Raw genomic sequence first — 21474 nt, 5'->3', positions numbered from 1 at the left:
ACGCATTAATTTAATACGAGAATTTGGAAGTTAAAATTTGCGACAAGACAAGGAGTTAGTGTGCAATGTTAAGGTCTGCAATATCACAAAACTACCAAGGAGAACTCTAGCTAAACTTAAGAAAATAAAGAGTTCTTTCACTCATAGCCAATACTAAACGTCCTACGCTTACGGGCGAGAGCAGCCCGATCCCACTTGTCCAAACATGGAAGGTACCCACCTACAACACGGGACAACACCCGAGCCTGTACACGGAAGGTACCCACCTACAACACGACACATCACCCGGGACTCATGGAGTCTCATCTCGTCAATCACACGTCCTATTCCAATAAAGGCCACACGAGACAGCAAACAGGAAAGTTCAACATAACATCACCGTTACAACAATTGGAAGACAGAACCAGCTAAAAAAATCCAAACTAATAAGCACAAGCGACAAATTGCATGCCAGAAGTTACACATTAATTTCACGCCTCATTTCGATATGCCACTATATTCAGGCTTCTAAACGTTACAAGGAAAAAAACCCGCCGACCAATACTGTGGTACAGGGAGATGAATAGGCACTTTGAAACAGTCATTGGTCAAAACACACCACACTGGTTAACATGATTCACTGCCATCGAAAGAGTGAATAGAGCATTTAAAGTTAAAAAAAAAAGTGTAAGAGTTAAAGAACTTACATAAATTATAAAATCTATTTTACCTATTGGCACTCGACAAGCGACATTACGCCGCTAACTTTTTATTCATTTTTTAATTTGGGTTGCAAAAAAATATATAAAGTATATTATATTCGCACATGACAGTATAAAGATGTAATTACATCCCAATATTAAAAACCTAATATTATGTATAGTTTACCAAATAATTATAATAATAAGTTATTTAGGAAAAGTACATACATAGTGGCAGAGTTACAGTACAACATTCTGTTTGATTTAAAGATAGAGGTAGTACATACAATACCTAAAGTCACTAGTACGCATAGCGTTTCGGGCAAGATGAGCTGGGGGAAAAAAAAACTGACAAACTTAACAGTAATTGAGCTTAAAGTATAAATTGCGTTGAAAGAAAAATTAATAAGATAAAAAAAGGGGAACATGGTAGAAATTGGCCAATATACAAGTTGGTCAACAAACTGCATTTTTTTTTTTTTAATAATAGTGAGACATGGGTTGACATTTAGAAGTAAGGTAGGTTACATTGAGTTAATTAAGTAATACTTAGTTTTCATCTTAAACTGGTTGAGAAGGGGACAATCTTTGACATGATTGTTAAGTTCATTCCACATTCTGGGTCCCTTGATTTGTAGAGCATTCTTATACTCAAATTCTCTGTCAGTTGGAATATAACCAATCACAGGCAAGTAGGCCTCTGACGTCATGCCAGACAGAGGAGCATCAGCGACGCTCCCAGCAGCCTCAGTTCTCCTGACAGACTAAGAGTAGGTGGACCTCGGCTGGCTAGTTATACAAATGTTTGCCTCACTCAATAAATATACAGAAGCGACTACTGTGTCTACCTTCAACCCGAACAAGGCAAACGAATAATTCCTAGTTTGATCAAGTCGTACTCTTGGAATATCAAATAGGCATTTGTTTCTGGTGTGGTGCCCACGAATTCAGATACAAATTTAGTTGCTGTTATGGGGGGTATAGAGTATTGAAGAGAAGGGCCAACAGCTAGAATCAGGGTGTATCAAAATTAGTGGAGATCAGATAGGCCCGGCCCCCAATAAGAACGAACAATATTAATTTAGTGGCTTAAGGTCAATACGTCAGCCTAGAGGTTTGATCACTGATCCCCTACACAGGAAGAAAGGATACTTCATTAAAACTAACTTATTTATTAATCCTCTTAACAACCCCCATATACATTAACAACAATATCTACTTTACCATACTATCTTACGTTAAAAGCCTTGGTCCACGTAGGCAGGATACAAGGTTTTACAATTAAGACAAGCTAGGGAAAAGTCTACTAGGCAAGGGACACTAGCAAAGACTAAGTAGCTTGGTACCACTTGAGCACACGTGGTTCCACCGAGACCCCTTAGAGTAACTTAGCAATATAAACACTAGCGCAGCCTATACACATTACTACACACTTATGCAAGAAATCGTACATGCTACACAGTATTTAGCTTTGTAAACTAGACACAGGATAAGGTAAGAAGAGGAGAAAGAGGAGGAGGAGGAGGAGGCAGAGCCCCACAGGGAAGATGTTTCCACCACACAACCAGAACAGAAGAAAGCACCCTGGGCGTCCCGTCTCCGAGCTCCCCAGTTGTCGTTGCCGGAAGATAACCTAACTGATCGTGCAGCTACAAACAATACAAGTCTTCACCGGCCTTCGTTACTTTACTAGTTCTAAGAATAGTTGATAATTACTTTACTGTTATAATTAAATCAACAAGCTCAAGAGTCTGAATGCTCTGTGAGAAACAAGATTTGTCTTACGTCTGGCAAGAAAGATAGGAACAAACGCGAATCAGCAATCGTATCAAATAATGTAAAGTAAATTATTTAGAGCTCAATTTGACCTCTGGTTTCCAACTAAGGAACACAGGGTCGTAACAAGTTCCGTTACAACCTTCTAGGAAGCGTTGAAGATCAGGATTGACATTACAAGTATGTAAGTAGGAAATAGTAACTAACAACACATTTAATTTCCATTCTTCCTTCGCTGACTTTACGTTAATGGTTTAGTCCCACAAGGTTTTCATAGCTCCAAGAATACCTTCTACACTAGTGACCTTTCTGACCTATTACATCATAAATTACCGGCACGAACAGTTAGGTCGTCAACATTAAAACGACACCATGACAATGAGCCTATCTTTACCACATTACACTGGTTGAGAGAGGTCTATTTAGGCAAACTAAACAAAACCTATCCCCCCACACTACAATTAACGCCACTATGATTGCAGTTATACTGGTGATCCTTCACTTGTCTCTACAACCACCATTGCTTGCCAGGAACATCCTTAAAATAAAGACTACAGGAAGCTCATAGTATTAAACTTCTCCAAGCTATACCTACACACACGTGCACACAGTGGGAACTTGTTAGCCGAGTGGACAACACGCTGGATATGTAGTCCTGTGGGCTGGGGCTGTATCCCCAGTTCAGGTAGGAACACATGGGCAGAGTTTCTCTCACCCTGATGCCCTCGTTATTAAGCAGTAAATAGGTATCGAGGAGTTAGACAGCCGTTATGGGCTGCTGGTTAGTTTGGGGGAGGGGGGGGGGGAAGCCATTTGTTGGGTGTTGCTTCATTGATTGACATTTGAGAGGTGGGTCGAAAGAGCCAGAGCTCAATCCGCGGAAGCACAACTAGGTGAACACACCTTACCACAATCCCCCACAATCTTAATTCGCCTACCTATAACACTTACCCACTTTCCTTCCAGTAAGGAATAATGCCAAATACAGAACATTCCCGAGGACGATATTTAGCAGACTCGCAAGATTCTGCACCATTGGAAGTCAAACACCCAACCCATCATTAGTTTGTCGACCGAGTACTTTCAGTAAAAAATACTATGACCACCACACTATATTCTTGGGCAACACCAACAGTACAAGACTTACCACCATTACAAATTACTATGCCCAAACACTTTATAAACCTCTCAACACTACATCTGTCGTTTGTGCCAGCATTCCAGGGCTACCATACCTTTAACAACCAGTTGTCAATATGCGCCACTCTGAAGACTAGAGCACTATCATGGGATCTGCTTAAGACGCTGGATATCAACCATGATAATACAAGAATCTACTAGACCGACGGCGACTACACTATTCACCAAGGATTATATTAACAGGTTGAGGGAAAGAAAATACAGAAAATCAGAACATTCTACAAAATGGTGCATGAATACGAGTGGAATGTTGCTGCTCTGGTAATGGAACGACGCCCCGTTCCTTCAGGGTTCACGAGTTGGTGTCCGGCCAACGTGCAGCCTAGCAAGAGCCGTGTTTCATCACATCCCCCACAATACCATGGTATGCGGAAGGCCAGTGTTACATGAAATGCTAGATCATCTATCGTGCAAACAACCGCCATGGATCGCAGAGTGAAGGACTGGGTAGAATCATGAACAATGAATTTTTACTGTAAATGTGATTGGCATGAATGGCCTACTTAGTGGCGGCATCAAGTTCATTTGCATTAAACATCAGTATGGTGGGTTCTCTGCAACATTAGACCAACTTTAGTTTGAACATCTGAAAATATAAATGTTGGATTTCAGAACAGAATGCAAGAGGTCAAAATGTTCACAAGCTATGAGATCACTGTTGAGGTTGACCTTTGCAATGTTCATCAAGTAGTTTGACAGGAGCGAATAAAATTGCGTAAAGCTCTGCCGCAAACGCAGACCTTGACCCTTTTACGACCCAGGTGCCAATTTTAATTTATGCATATTATACATTCATCATACCTTGTTTAACTATATACAAAAATTTACCATATTTCTGTTTTCAATTCATAAGGTAAGGTAATTATCAAAAGAAGGCACCAAACCGGGAAGGCTATGTAGTACCATCAAAGTGCGAAATAATCAGAGGGCGCTAAATATCACCAAGAATGCCAATACGAGAACAAAAACGGATAAGGCGAACGATATCAAAAGTATCAGATTCTCCTAGAATTATATCGAGGGACAAGTGACCGCGAGGGACGGTCGGAAAGCAAGACACGCTGGTCCTGGAAGTCAGGACGTTCAACAAGGATATGCACAGCTATAAGAGGGACAACGCAATTCGGACAATAAGGAGCAGGGCGGCGCTCCATTAAGTGACCGTGGGTTAAGCGAGTATGGACAACCCACAGCCGTGCCAAAGCAGTTTTCCACCGCCGGTTACGGTGGTAGGAGGAAGGCCACGGGGGAACACTACGTTTGAGAGTACGCAGCTTGTTGCTAACCACAGAGGACCAACAACCCTGCCAACGGGCAAGGATGGAGGAATGAATAACAGGATAAAAGTCGGAATAAGGAATACCTTTACGGAAGACGGGACAAGAACGGATAGCTTCTTTACCGGCAGCATCCGCATGCTCATTGAAAGAAACACCAATATGGCTGGGAACCCAGCAAAACTCTACCGATTTAAATTTACTAGAAATAAGAAACAGCCAATGTTGAATGTCAATGACCACCGGATGGACAGGAATAAAGGACCCTAGAGCCATGAGGGCACTACGAGAGTCAACAACAACTACAAAGGAAGATTGACAACGAGAGAGCAGGATACGAAGAGCAGAGATAATAGCATAAAGCTCCGCTGTAAAGATGCTAGTCTCCTGAGGTAAGCAACAAGTGTGATCAGGAAAAACAGTAGCCAACATCGTCCGCAGACTTGGAACCATCAGTGAAGACGGAAACGGAGTGCGAGTGAGAAGAAAAGTGCTGAAGGAAAAGGCGTTTCAGAACCGTAGGATGGGTAAAAGCTTTAGTGATGTGGGTCAAGGATGCACAAAACTGGAAGGGGAACTTTCCACGGGGGGGGGGGGGGGGGGGGGGGGGGGAAAGAAGGAACATGGAGAGAAATATTAGAAATACAAACGGAAAAGAGTATCCTGTAAGCGAGATAACCGGACAGAAAGAGAGGTGTTTAAGAGGAACAGGAACCGTAGGAGGGGTAAAAGTCAAAGCACGACAGAGGCGAGAGGAACGATGTTGCAAGGATCGTGCAAGATAGCGAAGACAGTAGCGATCACGGCGGTCCTGAGGAGACAGGAAGCCAGTGTCAACACACAAGCTGAGGACGGGAGTCGAACGAAAGGCACCAGAACCCAGGCGCAACCTAGTATGGTGCAAAGCATCATGACGGCGAAGAGTAGAAGGAGAAGCAGACGAGTAAGCAGAGCAACCATAATCGAGTTTAGACAATACGAGGGAAAAATGTAAAGCAAGGAGTGCGCGCCTATCCGCTCCCCAAGAAGTATGGACAATACCTGAAGGAGGGCAAGGGCCTTAGAGCACTCAACATAGAGGTAAGAGAAATGGGGAGGCCAAGACAAATGAGTGTTAAAGATGTGACGGTGTGCACCCCTGTACTTCTTCCTTCCCAGCTTAGAAGAGTCATATTTGCTAGCCTAAACATTCCCAAATGTTCAGGGAACATTTTCATGTGTAGGAAAACGTGGAGCGTGATTAAGGTGGATGTAAAATAGCCAGCTAAGTTTGATAATGATAGGGGGCTTAAGCCTTTTGAGGCACAGGACGGTGTCGAGCCATCCTGTTTCCCACCAAGACGTCCTGACGCTTCCAGACACCTGATTGGCCAGATTGAGGTCCCGTGCAGGAAGTGGCCAATGACGAGAGCCCTCGGGCTATGCGACGTCATGAGGTGGAGGGCCCGGAGCGGCGGGTGCCTGGGTGGGAAGAGTACGTCACGAGCCTTCAGAGAGGAGACGCGCTCGAGCGAGCTCCGGACCTAGAGAGCCCTTACCAGTAGATTTAAGCTCTGCTTCGATTCTGCAGACAGTCTGAGAAGCCATCCAACTTCCGTGGAGTGCCCAGAGGCAAGGACGGACCGGATTGGAGAACCAAGAGTCCTATCAAGAGTAAGCAGCAGAGGGAACGTCGGGCTGGTGACGTCTGGGACGCCCAGAGGACCACGTATGCTACATCAAGCGAGTAGTTATGGCCGGGCCAAATCTACTGACAGTGAGGCGAGGGGAAGCTGTGTTGGACTGTAAGAGTCGATAGTGCCAGTGAGTGAGGATGACGACGGAGGTACCCGTTTCCAGTACCCCAGAGAATAGGAGGAAGGCAGTACCTGTTTAATGTGAGCACGGCGAGGACGCGTTATCACGAGGACGATGGAGGAACCTGTGTGTGGGAACTGTTCATCAGGAGACCAAAAGCCAGGACCAGGCTCCTCAACATCCCTCAACAGAGGACGAGTCAACTTCGTGGTTGGAGTGAAATAAGGTAGATAATTGTCCCTCCCTTACCACTTTTGAGCTAGGCGAGCTAGAGTATTTTGTATGTTGTGAATAATTCTACTCATTTTTTTGTATAAGTGACAGGACATTTGGCTAGGAGCCAAAAACTCGTGTAAGCATGAGTTGGTGTGTGCGAGCATTAAGGCGGGGATGTTAGTAATCCTGGAAGGGTAGTTGGTGTACAAGGAGCCAGCAACGTACTCTGAAACGTCCAGCTGATCTCATTGCTAGACGTGTGGGAAAATCACGACGTCTGACAGCTGGAGCTGTCAGCTGATTGTGCTGCCAAAGGTGCGAGGTGAGTGCCCGCGCTGGAGGAGTGGACCCAGCCAGCTGACCGTGTTGCCAGAGACGTGTCATCGAGAAATGTTGCCGCCAGTGGATGATTCCAAACAGACATTTCTTTATGCCATTTATATATGTATATGTTTTTCTTCAGTAAACCTTATAAACTAATTGAGTTTAAGTGAGCCTCCATTCTCTAGGGCTATATATATATTTATGAGACCATTAGTGACACCTTGCACTACACGTGACATTGCATCCTTAGCCAAAATAATTAATGAGACCACTGACGTGTTGCTGGGACACGAGTATTAACACCCAGCTGGCGACCTCAGGACAGACCAGATAAAGCAAGAAAAAATGTCCCAGTGTCCGGACAGGAAGGTTTAGGCGAGTTATAGGAAGCTTGAACCTCCCCATTCGCTAGGGGTGTATAAGGCCAGCCCTCAGATGACTGGGGGAGCCCAAAGGCGAGCAGTGGCGTCCAGTACTGAGGGGCTAAGACCCGTGGGACGACCCCGACCCCAACCCCAGGTTTGAAGGGGGGTGAACCCTGACAAAGAATAACCCCAAAAGCTTCGCGGAATCTTTGTACTCAAGGGGATGACCATAAAGTGACAAAGAGGGACGAAGAAAGACCGGTTTCCGAGTAAAAGTCAGAACAAATCTTAGTAGTAGAGAACTTTAAGCCATGATCGGTGGCCCAAGACGGCATGACATCAATCGCAAATTGAAGCCGGCATTGAAGGAGAGGCGAACCATCACCCTGACATCAAAGGGAAAGATCATCAACATAGACAGCGGAGAAGACGCCTGAAGGAAGAGAGGAAAGAACACCATTGAGGGCAACCAGAAGAAGAGTAGTGCTCAGAACACTACCCTGGGGCGCACCTTCGTATTGCTGAAAGGAGGCAGAGAGAGCGATACCAAGCCTCACCCGAAAGGAATGATGAGCTGCAGAAGAAAGAAGGGAGATGACCACGAAGGCCAAAAGAATGAAGCTGGGATAGAATATGATAACGCCATGTAGTGTCGTCAAAAAGGACGGCAACAACAGAGGTCTTCGCAGCAAAAGCAGTACGAATAGACCTCCAAGTTCACCAGAACATCTGTTGTGCTGCGGCACTTGCGGAAACCAAATTGAGAAGGGGAGAGGTGGTGATGATGTTCCAGGAACCACATCAGACGAACATTAACCATACGTTCAAAGAGTTTGCAGACAATTTGTGAGGGCAATAGGGCGAAAGTCCTTAGGGGAAGTTTCCAGAGACCCCGGTTTGCAAACTGGGAGGACAACGGCATCGAGCCAGTCCTCAGGGACTGACGACGACTCTCAGATCCGATTATACAGACTCAGTAAATACAGAGACGTGCACGGTGGGAGATGGTGAAGCATCTCAATGAATGCCATCGGAGCCCGCCGCCGTAGAACTGCAGAGGGCCAGGGCAGAACGAAGTTCAGAGAGAGAGAGAGAGAGAGAGAGAGAGAGAGAGAGAGAGAGAGAGAGAGAGAGAGAGAGAGAGAGAGAGAGAGAGAGAGAGAGAGAGAGAGATATAGAGAGAGATATATATATATATAGAGAGAGAGAGATAGAGAGAGATATACAAGGGATCGTTATAGGTAAGTCGAAGAAGAGTGTAGAAATCTAAAGGACGTGATTCAAGGACAGTTCACGATGAAGGAAAGATTAGGGAAGATGAAGACCAGAGCTAACAGAAGAAAAGTGGGAACCTAGTTCGGTAGCGATCAGCAACGGGTCCGCCACAAGTGTACCACGGAGGTGAAGGACTGGTGAAACATAGGGAACGAACTTACCCGCTATCTTGTGGATACGCTTCCAGATCTGTGGTAGAGGAGTTTCGGACGTAATGGTGGAAACATAAGATGCCCAACATTCACGTTTAGCCATACGGATGGCCCTACGGGCCACTGCACTTGCTTTCCAAAAGAAAAGAAAATAACCAGCCGTCTGCCGACGGCGGCGTCTTTTCCAGGCTGCACGCTTACAACGGACAGCCCAAGCACAGTCTGCATTCCATCTGGGAACGCACTTCCGTGGACCCTGAGAGGAAGAGCGAGGAATAGAGCGGAGGGCAGCGTCGAAAACAGTGTCATGAAAAAGGAGGAGAGAGCGAGGGAGAGGTCAGAGAGAGCAGCACCGAGGGTAAATAGGTTCCAGTCCGCTTTAGCAAACTGCCACCTAGGGAAGGAGAGGAGAGGGCTAAAAGAGAAAGGCAACAAGGATGGGGAAATGATCACTGCCATGGAGGTCATCAAGAACCTGCCACATGAAATCTAAGTAAAGAGAAGATGAGCAAAGACAAAGATCAAGACAGGAAAGGGAGCGAGTTCGATAGTCCAAATGTATGGCCTTACCAGAATTCAGAAGAGACAGGGAAGAAGAGAGGATAAACGGCTCAAGAAGGCGACCTCGGGTGTTCGTCAGAACATCACCCCAAAAGGAATGATGACAACTGAAATCAGCCAGCAGGAGCACAGGCTCCGGCAATGAGTCCAGTAAGTGTTTCAGATCAGGAAGAGAAAGCGGGACACTCGGGGAAATGGTACACAGTTTGTTCCATTTCTCCCCCCCCCCTCCACGAAGATACGAGCAGAACAATGGAGAGGCAAAGGAAAAAGTAAGGGGACAAAGGGAACATTAGAGTGAATCAGGAGAGCAGAAGAATTAGAAGCCCCAGCAACAGCTGGGGGTGGGGGGGGGGAAGAGGAAGGAATAGCCAGGAAAGCGACAAGGACGAGCACCAAGCAACGGCTCCAGGAGACACACACAAAGGGGCAAAAAACTAACTCCGAAGTTAGAGTTCGAGGAAATTGTCGTAATAACCTCGAACGTTCCATTGAAGAATAGACATCGACGAGAAGAGAAAGGACAACAACAGAGGACAAGGAAGAAAAAGGTGAAAGTGCAACATAGCACTTTAAAGAAGATCAGGGTCGGGATCAGGGTCAGCAAAGTCAGGGTTAGGGGGAATGGGTAAATTGAGCAAAGACGGAGGGAAGGAAGCGGGAGAACAGATCAGAGATGGGAGGGCGGGGTCCAGAGGAGGAGGAAGAGGAGACTACAGAGAGGAGCAGTCAAGGACAGCAGCAGGAAGAGGGGGGGTAGAAAGAGGGGAGTGCACCTCAGCGAGGGCAGCAACCGAGAGGAAAGCGGGGGCCAAAGAAACCTCCATAGCAGGAACAGGGGGCGCAACCACCGAAACGGGAGGGGAAGGAGCAAGAGTGTCAGTAGTAGGGGCCGAGGAAAGCGAAAGCCTTCTTACTCGCCAAGGAGGAGGAAGGAAGGAGAGGAGCCAGGCTTGCTCTTCTGACTTAGAGACCGGTGTCCCAGCAACTACGTACCGGGCAACAGATTCCAGCGTCTCAACATAAGCTGAACGACAGCACACACGCCGGCCATTAGGAGAGCGATGGACATCAGCCTGCACAGACAGGCGGCGGGGAGAGTCAATAGATGGAGGAGAAGGATGGGAAGGAGGATCGGAGGTAGACGAGGAAGAAGACTCAGGAGACATGACAGACCGGGTAGAAAGAAGGGGAATCCCAGACAGAGGACCAGGAGGGGGACCCTTCGGGACAGAACTCAAAGGAACAGAGGAGGGGGCAGTGGGCGTATCAGGGTCCAAGGCCCGGAAACGGTTGCGAGTCTGAGGAAGGTGGGAAGGACGAGGAGAGGAAGAGCGCAACACGCGAGCATAAGAGATGTTAGCATAAGGCGGCAGCTGGCGAACCTGGCGCCTCGCCTCAGGAAAAGATAAACGCTCCCGGTTCTTCAAGTTGAAGATGGCTGCATCAAGATTGTAATGGATACACGCACGGGAGAAGGTAGGATGGGCCTCATCGCAGTTGAGGCAGCGAGCCTAGGGAGAAGTGCACTCCGACTTAGAATGACCTTCGCCCCCACACAATGGACAGAGAGCGAGTCCCAGAGCAGCGGAGGGCACCATGCCCAAACCTCCAGCACTTGTTACAGAGCCGAGGAGAAGGAATGTACTCCTGGACAGGGCACCTGGCACCAGCAAAAATGACAGGGGATGGAAGGGTCCTACCATCAAAGGTAATCTTCACAACTCGAAGGGGTTGACAGCGACGACCACGAGGGGGACGAGTAAACGTGTCCACCTGGAGAATAGAATGGCCCTGGGCATAGAGGATATGCCGAATATCATTGTGGCAGTCTTGCAGATTCCGAACACCGGTCGCAACATGGGGCGAGAGGAGAATAGTGACAACACTGGCATTCAACCGAGCGTTCTTTGAGACCCGAACAGGGGTCTCGCCAAGGCAGGATAAGGCAACCAAGCAGGAAGCTGCATCCCAAGAAGGAGCAGCAACGACACTTGTACCGAGACGAGTGGGGTTTAAGGTAACAGAAGCATCCACGGAATCCACAAGATGTCGATGGACATCAGGAGGTGCAGTCAGGAGGGAGGACATCAAAGTATTTGGCCCACGAAGCGGGACCAAATAAGGCTCGATAGGCAGCAGAACAGGAAGGAATCGAGCGAGTGCAGCCGTGACGAGGACGGCGTTGAGAACCCCCCGAGAGAGGGGTTAAAAGGCGCAGTAGTTACAATGAGAGATTGAGCCGTACCAGGGGACGAGGTAGTCACCACTGGGGGCTTGGGGCTCGACCCAACCACAGAGGGAGGGAGGGAGGGAGGGGAGCTGAGGGGCCAATGCAGCAGAGGCTACAGAGCCCGGTCATCCAACACTGACCGACTCGGGAGCTTGGTCGCCCACCCCACAAGCCTGAGAAGGTAGAGGAGGAAGAGAATACAACAGGTACCAAAAAAAAAAAAAAAAAAATTATTCACGAATGTGCCCCCACACCCACCATGGAACCACAATTAGAGGCAGGACCCCAACAAGAAGCTATCGCCAATCATGCCGGGGCCTCCTAGGGGTGCGTCGCGAGTATACGCCCCACAAACGCCACCTTAAGAACCGTCAGTCTGTCGAGATCGGGTTCAGTGACGAAAAGGGGATAGACAATAAAAGGTTTCCCTCGCTCTCTACGTTGGGCACTACAGTTCTACGGGTGCAAGAGTATGCCTCCTCAAGCACCCGGGCGTGAAAATAGAAGAAGTCCAAAGGAATAACCAAAAAACAAGCAAAAGGTCGGCAGGAAACAAGCTGATAGGAGAAGAAAGGGGAGAAAAACGAAACAGAAGGAAAGGGAAAAGTTGTTCAGTTCAATTTGAGAGGACAGCAGCAGGAACACAAGGCTCCATAAGGACAAGATTGTCCCAAGGAGCATCACACTCCGACAGCCGCCCACTAAGCCCCCCTCACGACATCAACGAGCTCACGGGAGACATCTCCCGTCACGTAGGGTGCAGTTGCACCTCCACAGATCTCCAGTATCAGCTCTTTATACTGGTAATGGCTCAAAAGGGCCACCACTTACGAGCTATTCATGCCCGTGCCACCTTTTGGATGGCTTAATCTTCATCATCATCAACGAGCTGAAAAGGGAGGGGGGGAAGTCTAATGTAAACTTAACATTGAACCCAATCTGAAGCTGGCAACATGAATGGGCAGCACAGGAATGTAAAATGGTTGAAAAAAGCAAAGGGGCCAGTCAACGCCTCACTTCTGTTCTCGTCGTCCTTAGCATACTTTTGTTAACGTGAATGCAAAGTGGCCACCCATTATGATAAGCCAGAGCACCAACGCCAGCCAAACAAACTTACTGCAGAGTTTTGTTTGTTTGTTTGTTTGTTTTTTGTCAAGATTCCACGACTAACATCATCCACATCCCAACTTCCCACCTGATAAGTTGGAAAAGAGTGGGGTGTCGACTAGTTTCGATGGTTTGACTAAATTTATTAAATGGAGAAATGCAAGGTGGTGGTAAATCTATCAGTAGGAAACTAACCATTAACAACTTTAAAATGACTAACGTGTAGCAACTTTAGACACTGCTCAGTATAAAGTTGACTATAGTAGCGACACTAGCATCCAGCTCGCCATGTTTGGCGAGGGTGGCAGGACACCATCGTTAGGTGCTAAGCAATATGGCGCGTCGTCAACTGCCATGCTAAACTGAGGTGCAAGATAATATTGGTGTACCGACTGAAGCTGACGAATTCCGAAGTCAACAATTTACTTTTCTGCTACATAAATGCTACTATATACATACAACTATAAAATAAATTACTGCCAGTTTTGTAATAGGGGAACCAAAACATTGGTTGCAGTAGATGACAACGTAACAACTATAGTCTCTAAGTATTAGAAATCGTGAGGTAGGGAAGTTACCATAAAGGCATGAGGCCATTAGGTAACTAACTGGATGTGGTCTAATCACGTGCACTGCAGAAAATCATGCAAAAATCAAATGAACACAGTTTCAACATGTCCACCGCACCATGGGGCCTACCATGACTAGGTGCAGCACACACAAGATAACAGGTCAGGTCACTAATGGCGAGGCAGATGTCACCAGAGTCCATACGTGCGGATGTTATGCCTGCTAACTACTAGTACAACTATATTAGTAAATCCCATAGGAGCAGCAATTAAACTCATCTTACCACGACACCAAAGAAGCTTTTAGTTTACAAATAATCAGCAAATATATGGGTGGTACCATTCACTAAACTGCTTAAGTCGGCTCCTAAAACATCTGCCAATTAGTCCAAACAGTCTACCAAGTGCCTCTTAGTAACCCACCAGACCTATAACGCAGTATAGAAGAATCTTAACTCGCTGAAGTTATCATTCGGCATGAGAACTGAAATATTTAAAACCACCAACTACAAGCACTAACAATTGTAGCAATTTTCGAAATTAAGCCCAGGACGGAAACAAATTACAAACTTGCAACAATCATATTACAAGTTTTGGAGAATCGTGCATACTAGCACTTTGACGCGTTAACGACTGAATCTCTCGTCACTCATTTTTTTCCCGATTCCTCTCCGACGACGCGGCGCCGAGTCGCTCATTAAAGTATTTGTTAAAAATTTAAATTTTATCAGATCAATCTGGTAGTAGTTTTAAAATGAGCGTCTTTAGATTGCACACAATTTAGCACCCATATGTCACTTGAGCAGGACACATTTTCCCCTTGAATGCACCTCAAGAGGTGCATTGAAAAAATATTTCTATAAAATCCAATTCTTTTCCGATCGACTTGGGGATAATTTAAGCATGTGTCCCATTAAATTTTTGTTTTCTCTAATAGTCACATAGCCTATTTGGGAGAACGGAGTTCGCTTGTATCTTCGTGGTAAAACTATTGTAAAATGTTCACCCGACGAGTGTAATCCACGAAGTTAGTTTATTTGGTGCCGGTCAAACGCATCCTTGTGTGACATTTTATACCTATGTTCTTCTAGAACATTCTATTGCGAACATATTGGTACAAAATTTAAGTACGTACATCGAAAATTAGGGTCAGGACAGTGAAAAGAATATACACTTTTCAAGAGGTGTTTCGCCCATCTGCTATGGGGTGTGCCTTAAGAGGTAACACTTCAGCCACTTCCCACACTCTTGCGGGTAGGCCGCGATCATGATTCTACATTTATATGCACATATCCGTGAAGGGAATTTTATTACGGTCACAGTGATACCAAAATTAACGACGTAGCACAATTCTGGGACTGACAAACATGAAAAGTTCATAAACATTTCAGCGCGGTTTGATGCTCAAGGCTAACGATTGCCATAGTTTTTTTATTTGGTGCGGGATTCTTGTCAGGTTTGGTGAAATTTTACATATATATTCCTCTAGAGCATTCTCTTGCTAACAAATCGATACCCAATTTAATACATACATGGAATATTAAGGTGAGCAGACCGAGAAGATTATAAACATTTTAGTGTCGCCGCGCGGTCGCCCGAAATGAACGGCAAATCTTCCAGATAGTATTCAGTTAACTCCCCAGCGCTAAAGTTCTAGCTAGTATGTCAAGTGTCTGCCACTGTGTGTTGGAGACTCGCCGTAGCATACCAACTGTCCTCACGTGGTGCTATACTTTTGTACATATTAACCAATGTGTTGACAATGATATAAGTCGCACGAATAGTAGTAATTTTTACACCTTATATATTACGTTCTGATCGTGTTAGCTTTATCCAAGCATTTAATTTGTGCCACTTTGTCGAGGCTTCTCAAACACCACAACTGATTTACTTACAATCATTGTTTATGAAATGTTTGACGAAGTTGTCGAAGGTGCCAGTATAGTTGTGGAACCTGACATTGCAAAAGTGATAGAATAGCGATACAACCACGTCCTTGGGATTTCTAGCAATGTACACCACCTGAAAAAAATTCAACCAATGAAATATGGAAAATTAGGTTAAAAAAAGAGAATCAAGTTTTTTCAAGAAATATTTAAAATAGATGTCTGGGCAACACTGTTCACTGTACCCATGGTTTAATAGGAGTTATTGTAAGTAATTTATTGGACACGTGCTTCCTTCCGAGCCGAGAAGGTAAACTCTGGTCACGGCTCCGATTGTGTCAGAATGGTGGAATGTCACCAAATAAGAATAACCTCATCGTTACGTCAAATGGACTTTGACAAACACTAATATGGCTGGGACCCCAACAAAATTCGACTGTCAAATCTCTAAAAAATATACTTACAGTAATTTCTTTATCAACATGCAAACGGTTAAATGACTAGAACGAGAAAATAACCATATAGACAACCCGTTCTCGCACTTTCTGTTAGTCAATATTGACTTATTAAATACGTGCATATGTGACATACTGATTTATTGTGAATATTTTAGTTTACCTTGAAAAGCTTCATAGAAAACCACCGACCTTGCCTAACCTCCTTAGTATGTCAAGATAAGCATCTTATTGCTTCGTTATTACAATTATTACTTAACCTATATCTATAATAGGTTAAGTAATAATTGTAATTACGAAGCAATAAGATGCTTATCTTAACATACTAAGGAGGTTAGGCAAGGTCAGTGTTTTCTATGAAGTTTTTCAAGGTAAACTAAAATATTCACAATAAATCAGTATGTCACATATGCACGTATTAAATAAGTCAATATTGACTAAGAAAGTGCGAGAACGGGTTGTAGCAGAAGCATAAACCAGTTTCATTCAGAGTATATAGACGATTGTTCGAGGAGGAAGCAGGGGAAGGAGGAGGAGGAAGCAGGGGGAGAGGAGGAGAGGCAGGAATCATCTAGACAAGAACGCCAGATGAATGCAAAATGAGGCATATGCATCTACCGTCTCTCCAGGAAGTAGAGAAGACAACATTGCAGTGATCCAGACAAGTGGGCAACAAAGAAACAAAGTTCAGTATTTCACTTGAGAAGTTATTTACAATTAGGAGTGAAGGAACTACATTCTTTAGAATAAATTTCATAGCAAGTCTTTATGTGGAGAAGTAAGCCACGACTGACGGCCAAAGACGACATCTTAAGGATCTCAAGTTCGAGTTGGTGCAATGACGAGTCATAACTGCGACATCAGAAGCTCGTCAAGAATTGCTGAGAATATGCCATTTTTTGGGGGGAAGGGGGTTGTAGGGAAGGAATAATCATTGATGGCAACCATGGAAACGAGCTCAGAACACCGAGAAATAGCTTTTTGTTATTGAACTGTGGCAGAGAAAACTATGAACCTTCGCTTTAAACACTAAAACGTTACATTTGATGGAAGATATAGTCAAAATATTAAAAAAGTTAAAATATCTATGAAAATTATTTTCCAGGTAGAAAATAATTACCACATAGGAGGCGTTTGAAAAAAAAAAGTCATCCTGAGACACTTGCTAAAGATTACGAGAATAAGAAGTTTTATGAACTACACAAGACTTACATTAACTGTACATTTAAACAATTGCCAGAAACGCTTCAGTACATTTATGGAGGGGGGAGGGGATAAAATCCTTTGGGCAATTTGGTCTAATACCGGATTTCCTTGAGTGGGTAACTGCCTCGAGCCATCCCTCTGGATCAGAATCTTGCAAATACGGGTTTACATATTTGGGGAGGGGAAACAAGTACTTAGTTTCAGTAAAACCTGCAAGGCACACTGGTAGAAAGCATCTCTACCGAAATTCCATTAGAGACCACCACGTTAAGACTGCAAAGGAGAAGGCGAACTAGAGTTCTGGAAGTGACTACATTGTTATAAATGAGCAAGACAGGACAAGGAAAAATCTATATAAATAAAAAATTTTGTTTGATCAAAACCGCTAATCATTTTCACCGATTGCTTTGAAATTTTCACTCAACGTTCCATTCACATCAAAGCAGGCTTTTATACACATACTAGATGTACCCACCACGCGTTGCTGTGGCTCAGTCTGGTTAAATGGAAAAGAAAGAAAAGAGAAAGCGTACGTTTCAAATATGTTTAATTTTACAATGCTTGTGGATATACAATATGTTTTGTTTCATTGTCTGTGGAGATTTAGAGATTGTATGGTTGGCCGACTCTAGAACACGCAACATATTGTCCCTATGAGAAGCATTCCGAGTCTAGATATAAAAGGCACAATTTTAAAGATTGGCCCTTAGCTTTGTTGATGGTGATTGCAATGACCAATCAAATTGGAAATTATAATATCTTAAATTGAAATGGCATATCTGTTGGAATCGTCGGAATGCGAGGAATGGGGACATTTTCACCTTTGAAAGGTCCTGTCAATATTGCTGCTTCTACGACGTTGCTGATTAATTTTTTTACTACAAGGCAGATGGCGTTGCAAGGCTTTAGCTGACTGATATTTCGCAACATAATTGTCACGCCGATTTTCAATTGCCGTATATGTCATGGTATCCCTGGCAGATCTTGTGAATTAGAAAATTGTTGGATAACTAACTGCTTCATCTGCTTTCTCAACAGTGTCGACGGACTTCTATCGAGGAATTACAGGTAATGTTTGCCTGAAGTTTCCTGCAAGCAATATTAATGCGTTCCCAAATGGTCGGACGTTTCCACGTAAATTTTGCAATGATCGATATTTTGTGGGCCATTGTGCATTCATCCCAAACGATAAGTTTGTATTTCTGCAATACTTTTCCCATGCTGGACACTTTGGAAATGTTGCACGTGGGAGCTTCAATGAATTGCATGTTCAACGGCAATTTCAAAGCTGAAGTAGCAGTTCTTCCACCTGGTAACAATGTCCCAGCTATTGCAGACGATGCAAGAGCAAATGTTATGCCATTTTGGAATCGAAATTCTGCCAGAATCATTAATCAGGAAGGATTTACAGTTCCTTCTGGCACATCTAAGAAGATTTCTCCAAACCCGTTATTGATAGTTTGAATTATTTGATTGTAAATGCCTTTTCGCTCAAGCATTAGCTTAGGAATATTTGATTGCACATACGACAACAGATCACTCGTGTTGTAATTTTGTTCACGACACAATTCTACATCGAACGAAACAGCAGCAGATCGATTCGGTGATGGCATTCCCAATTTATTTAGAACTTTGTTCGGGATTTCTAAGCACAAATCTTCAATCATTATCAACACTTTGTTGTAGATTTCTGTTTTGAAATCCATGTTCATATTTGAATTTTCCATCATATTTATCAGATAATATCTTCAGCTATGTGCGATTTATATTTTTCCCATAACTCTGTTGGAGATGAAGGAGAGCAGGCAGTCACTATGATTGCAAACAATGCATAAATTCGAGTTGGATGTGACGTGTTGGATGCGTCATTAATATATCAACCCGTTCTCACACTTTCTTACAGTCAATATTGACTTATTTAATACGTGCATGTGACATACTAAACATACTAGTTTACCTTGAAAAGCTTCATAGAAAACACCGACCTTACCTAACCTTCTTAGTATGTTAAGATAAGCATCTTATTGCTTCGTAATTACAATTATTACTTAATTGTAATTACGAAGGAATAAGATGCTTATCATAACATATTAAGAAGGTTAGGTAAGGTCGGTGTTTTCTATGAAGCTTTTCAAGGTAAACTAGTATGTTTAGTATGTAACATGCACGTATTTATTTAGTATGTCACACGTGCATGTGACATACTAAATAAATTTAGTATGTCACATGCACGTATTTAATATTGACTCTACGAAAGTGTGAGAACGGGTTGAATACATACATCCCAGTGTCGGTCGTTCTCCAGTAAATTCCGAGCATGACATGCACTACGGAAAGTGGCATGCGTTACGCTGTTGACAAATCTCAGTGGCTGGAAAGAAGTTGGACCGGGGACATTTAACAAATGCATGCGACGAAAGAAGCATTCATCTTGATTGGGATGCACCGCATGCAGCCTGCCTATCATAGTCTATTTGAATATGCCAGGTTGTCAGTCGACTCTCCTCGTTTGCGTCGTTAAAATTATTTTCTACTGGCATTCTATGTGTAATACGTAGGCACTTCCGAATACAGCAGTTTTCACAAACGCGTCATTTTGACAACGTGAAGAACGCAGTTAACGTTGTAGCCGGTGGATTCATACCCATTTGTTGTACATTTGTGGCTGTGAAATAAGAGTTGTCCATTTTCTTGTTTTCAAAATAAAAAAATACTAACGAAATATTTCAATTCAAACGCAGATCAATCGACACGCCCCAATTTCACCACCAATTTCACTGAAAAATAAGTTAAAAAAATAAATGAAAAACAATGAAAAACATAAGCTATACCCACGAAATGAACGGTATGGTAAACATAGCTCAATTCCAATGCAACGCAACAATCAAATCAAAATTAAAAAAAAATAAAATAAAAATCTCTGAAAATTCAATTTATTTGAAACACTGAAATGGAATCTTAACATTTTGTATATCATATGATGCTCTTACGTGCAACAGATGGCGCCGTTTTTCAAAAAACGCATATTTTTCCCTGTCACAGGTGTGGTATCTAAATAGTAGGTATATAAAAACACGCACGTATTCGAATGGAACGTTGTGTCAATTTCAAAGCAATTGGTGAACTTTCGGAGATTGCGGCGTGTGTTGCTCTTACATCCTACAGATGGCACTTTCAAAAAAGCATGTTTTTTCCCCAGTCACAGGCGAGGCATGTATATAGTAGATATGTAAAAAACACTCGCCTATTCGAATGCAATGTTTTGTCAAAATTTCAAAGCAATCAGTGAAGAGGTTTCGAAGATTTCCCTTGCATGAAAAATACCCGATAAACACAGCTTTAAAAAAAAAAAAAAAAAAAAAAAGCATGTTTTTTTCATCATCGATGTGACATATATAGTATGTATATAAAAACCCGCTTGGATGCGAATGGAACAGTGTGTGAAAATTTCAAGGCAATTGGTGAAGAACTTTTGGAGATTTGCGATTTTCAGCAAATATTTGCATTTTTATTAATAAAGAATATATAGATGTCACCCACCCCCTAAACCCGACCTTTGTGGGCACTAACTATCTCGAGAGTCGTGCTTTGGTCCCCGCTATCCCTTCCCTTGATTTTGTCACGTCTGAGGAAAAACATGCATTTTTGGAAAAACGGTTTTTCCATGCGAGGGAAATCTTTGAAACGTCTTTACCGATTGCTTTGATATTTTGACAACGTTGCATTCGATTAGGTGTGTTTTTACATACCTACGATATACATGCCTCGCCTGTGACAGGATTTTTTTTTTTTTTTTTTTTTTTTTTTTTTTTTAAAATGGCACCATCTGTTAGATGTAAGAGAAATACGCTATACTAAGTATGTTACGATTCCATTTCAATGTCTCCGATTTCATTGATAATTTTCATATATTTAGATTAATTTCTCAATTTTTTAATTTTTTGTATCACATTGCATTGGAATTTAGCCGTGTTTACCATTTCATTTGACGAGTATATTTTTTTTTCATTTCGTTTTTTAACCGTTTCTTATATTTCAGTGATGGGAACACGAGACCATTTGATGTTCCCAATTTTCTGATGGGTACATCAGATCATTTGGGAAAGCATCGGACGAGGGAGTGGGAAATGGTGGGGAGGGCGAGGGGACAGAGGAAAGTTGCTGTGACTCAACAACGCCACAGCAACTTGTGCTGAATCACAGCTGTGGTTCAGCACATGCGTTGCTGAACCACAGAAACGCATGGCTGGGTACAGCTAGTATTCAATAAGGGTTTATAAGCAAGAGTGTCAGAGTCAACGGGTGAAAAGTTAACCCCAATTCTTGTGAACCAGCACCTGATTTGCCCCCCCCCCTCCCTCGTTCATGGATCATTGAAGAAGCAGCACAGACATT

General features: G+C 43.6%; 1 protein-coding gene across 3 annotated transcripts in view; it reads right to left on the bottom strand.

Annotated features, from left to right (window-relative positions):
* LOC123761286 (sulfotransferase 1A1-like) overlaps positions 1 to 21474 on the bottom strand; it is a 163312-nt gene that overhangs the window by 103917 nt on the left and 37921 nt on the right. For all 3 annotated transcript variants that reach the window (XM_069314237.1, XM_045747208.2, XM_069314230.1), the window contains exon 5: positions 15428 to 15554. In XM_069314237.1, the coding sequence (XP_069170338.1) occupies positions 15428 to 15554 (127 nt within the window). The remainder of the gene's footprint in view (positions 1 to 15427; positions 15555 to 21474) is intronic.

Source organism: Procambarus clarkii, chromosome 7 (assembly GCF_040958095.1).
Source record: "Procambarus clarkii isolate CNS0578487 chromosome 7, FALCON_Pclarkii_2.0, whole genome shotgun sequence".
NCBI lineage: Eukaryota > Metazoa > Arthropoda > Malacostraca > Decapoda > Cambaridae > Procambarus > Procambarus clarkii.
The sequence above is the reverse complement of the archived record's forward strand: the minus strand, read 5'-3'. Positions and strand labels throughout refer to the sequence as shown.